Consider the following 287-nt stretch of genomic DNA (forward strand, 5'->3'; position numbering starts at 1 on the left):
GAGAAGAAGAAGAAGAAAGTTTGGAAAAGAAAAGGCCCGTGCAGGAGGAGTAGGAGGAATAGAAGGGGAGTTCTACTGTAGAATGACTAGAAAGTAGCATTCTATCTATCTAAGCTAAGAGCAAACACGACAAGGAAAAGGACAGGAGGAAAAGGTTTCTTCTTCTTCTCTTCTTCTTCTTCTTCGTAGCATTCTTATCAACAAGAAGGGAGAGGTCTCTTCTCAAGGAAATGTATATCAAGGCAAATACGCATACATATAATACTGCATATATATATATATACATA

General features: G+C 37.6%; 1 protein-coding gene across 1 annotated transcript; it reads left to right on the forward strand.

Annotated features, from left to right (window-relative positions):
- CSUI_006002 (uncharacterized protein) lies at positions 1-272 on the forward strand (the record flags this gene model as incomplete). The annotated part of the gene is made up of 1 exon (XM_068066167.1): positions 1-272. A coding segment is annotated over one exon (97 nt), but the record flags the coding sequence as incomplete, so codon positions are not given.
- Between the last annotated feature and the right edge of the window lie 15 nt (positions 273-287).

This window comes from Cystoisospora suis (assembly GCF_002600585.1).
Source record: "Cystoisospora suis strain Wien I chromosome Unknown contig_2996, whole genome shotgun sequence".
NCBI classification, from domain to species: Eukaryota; Apicomplexa; class Conoidasida; order Eucoccidiorida; family Sarcocystidae; genus Cystoisospora; species Cystoisospora suis.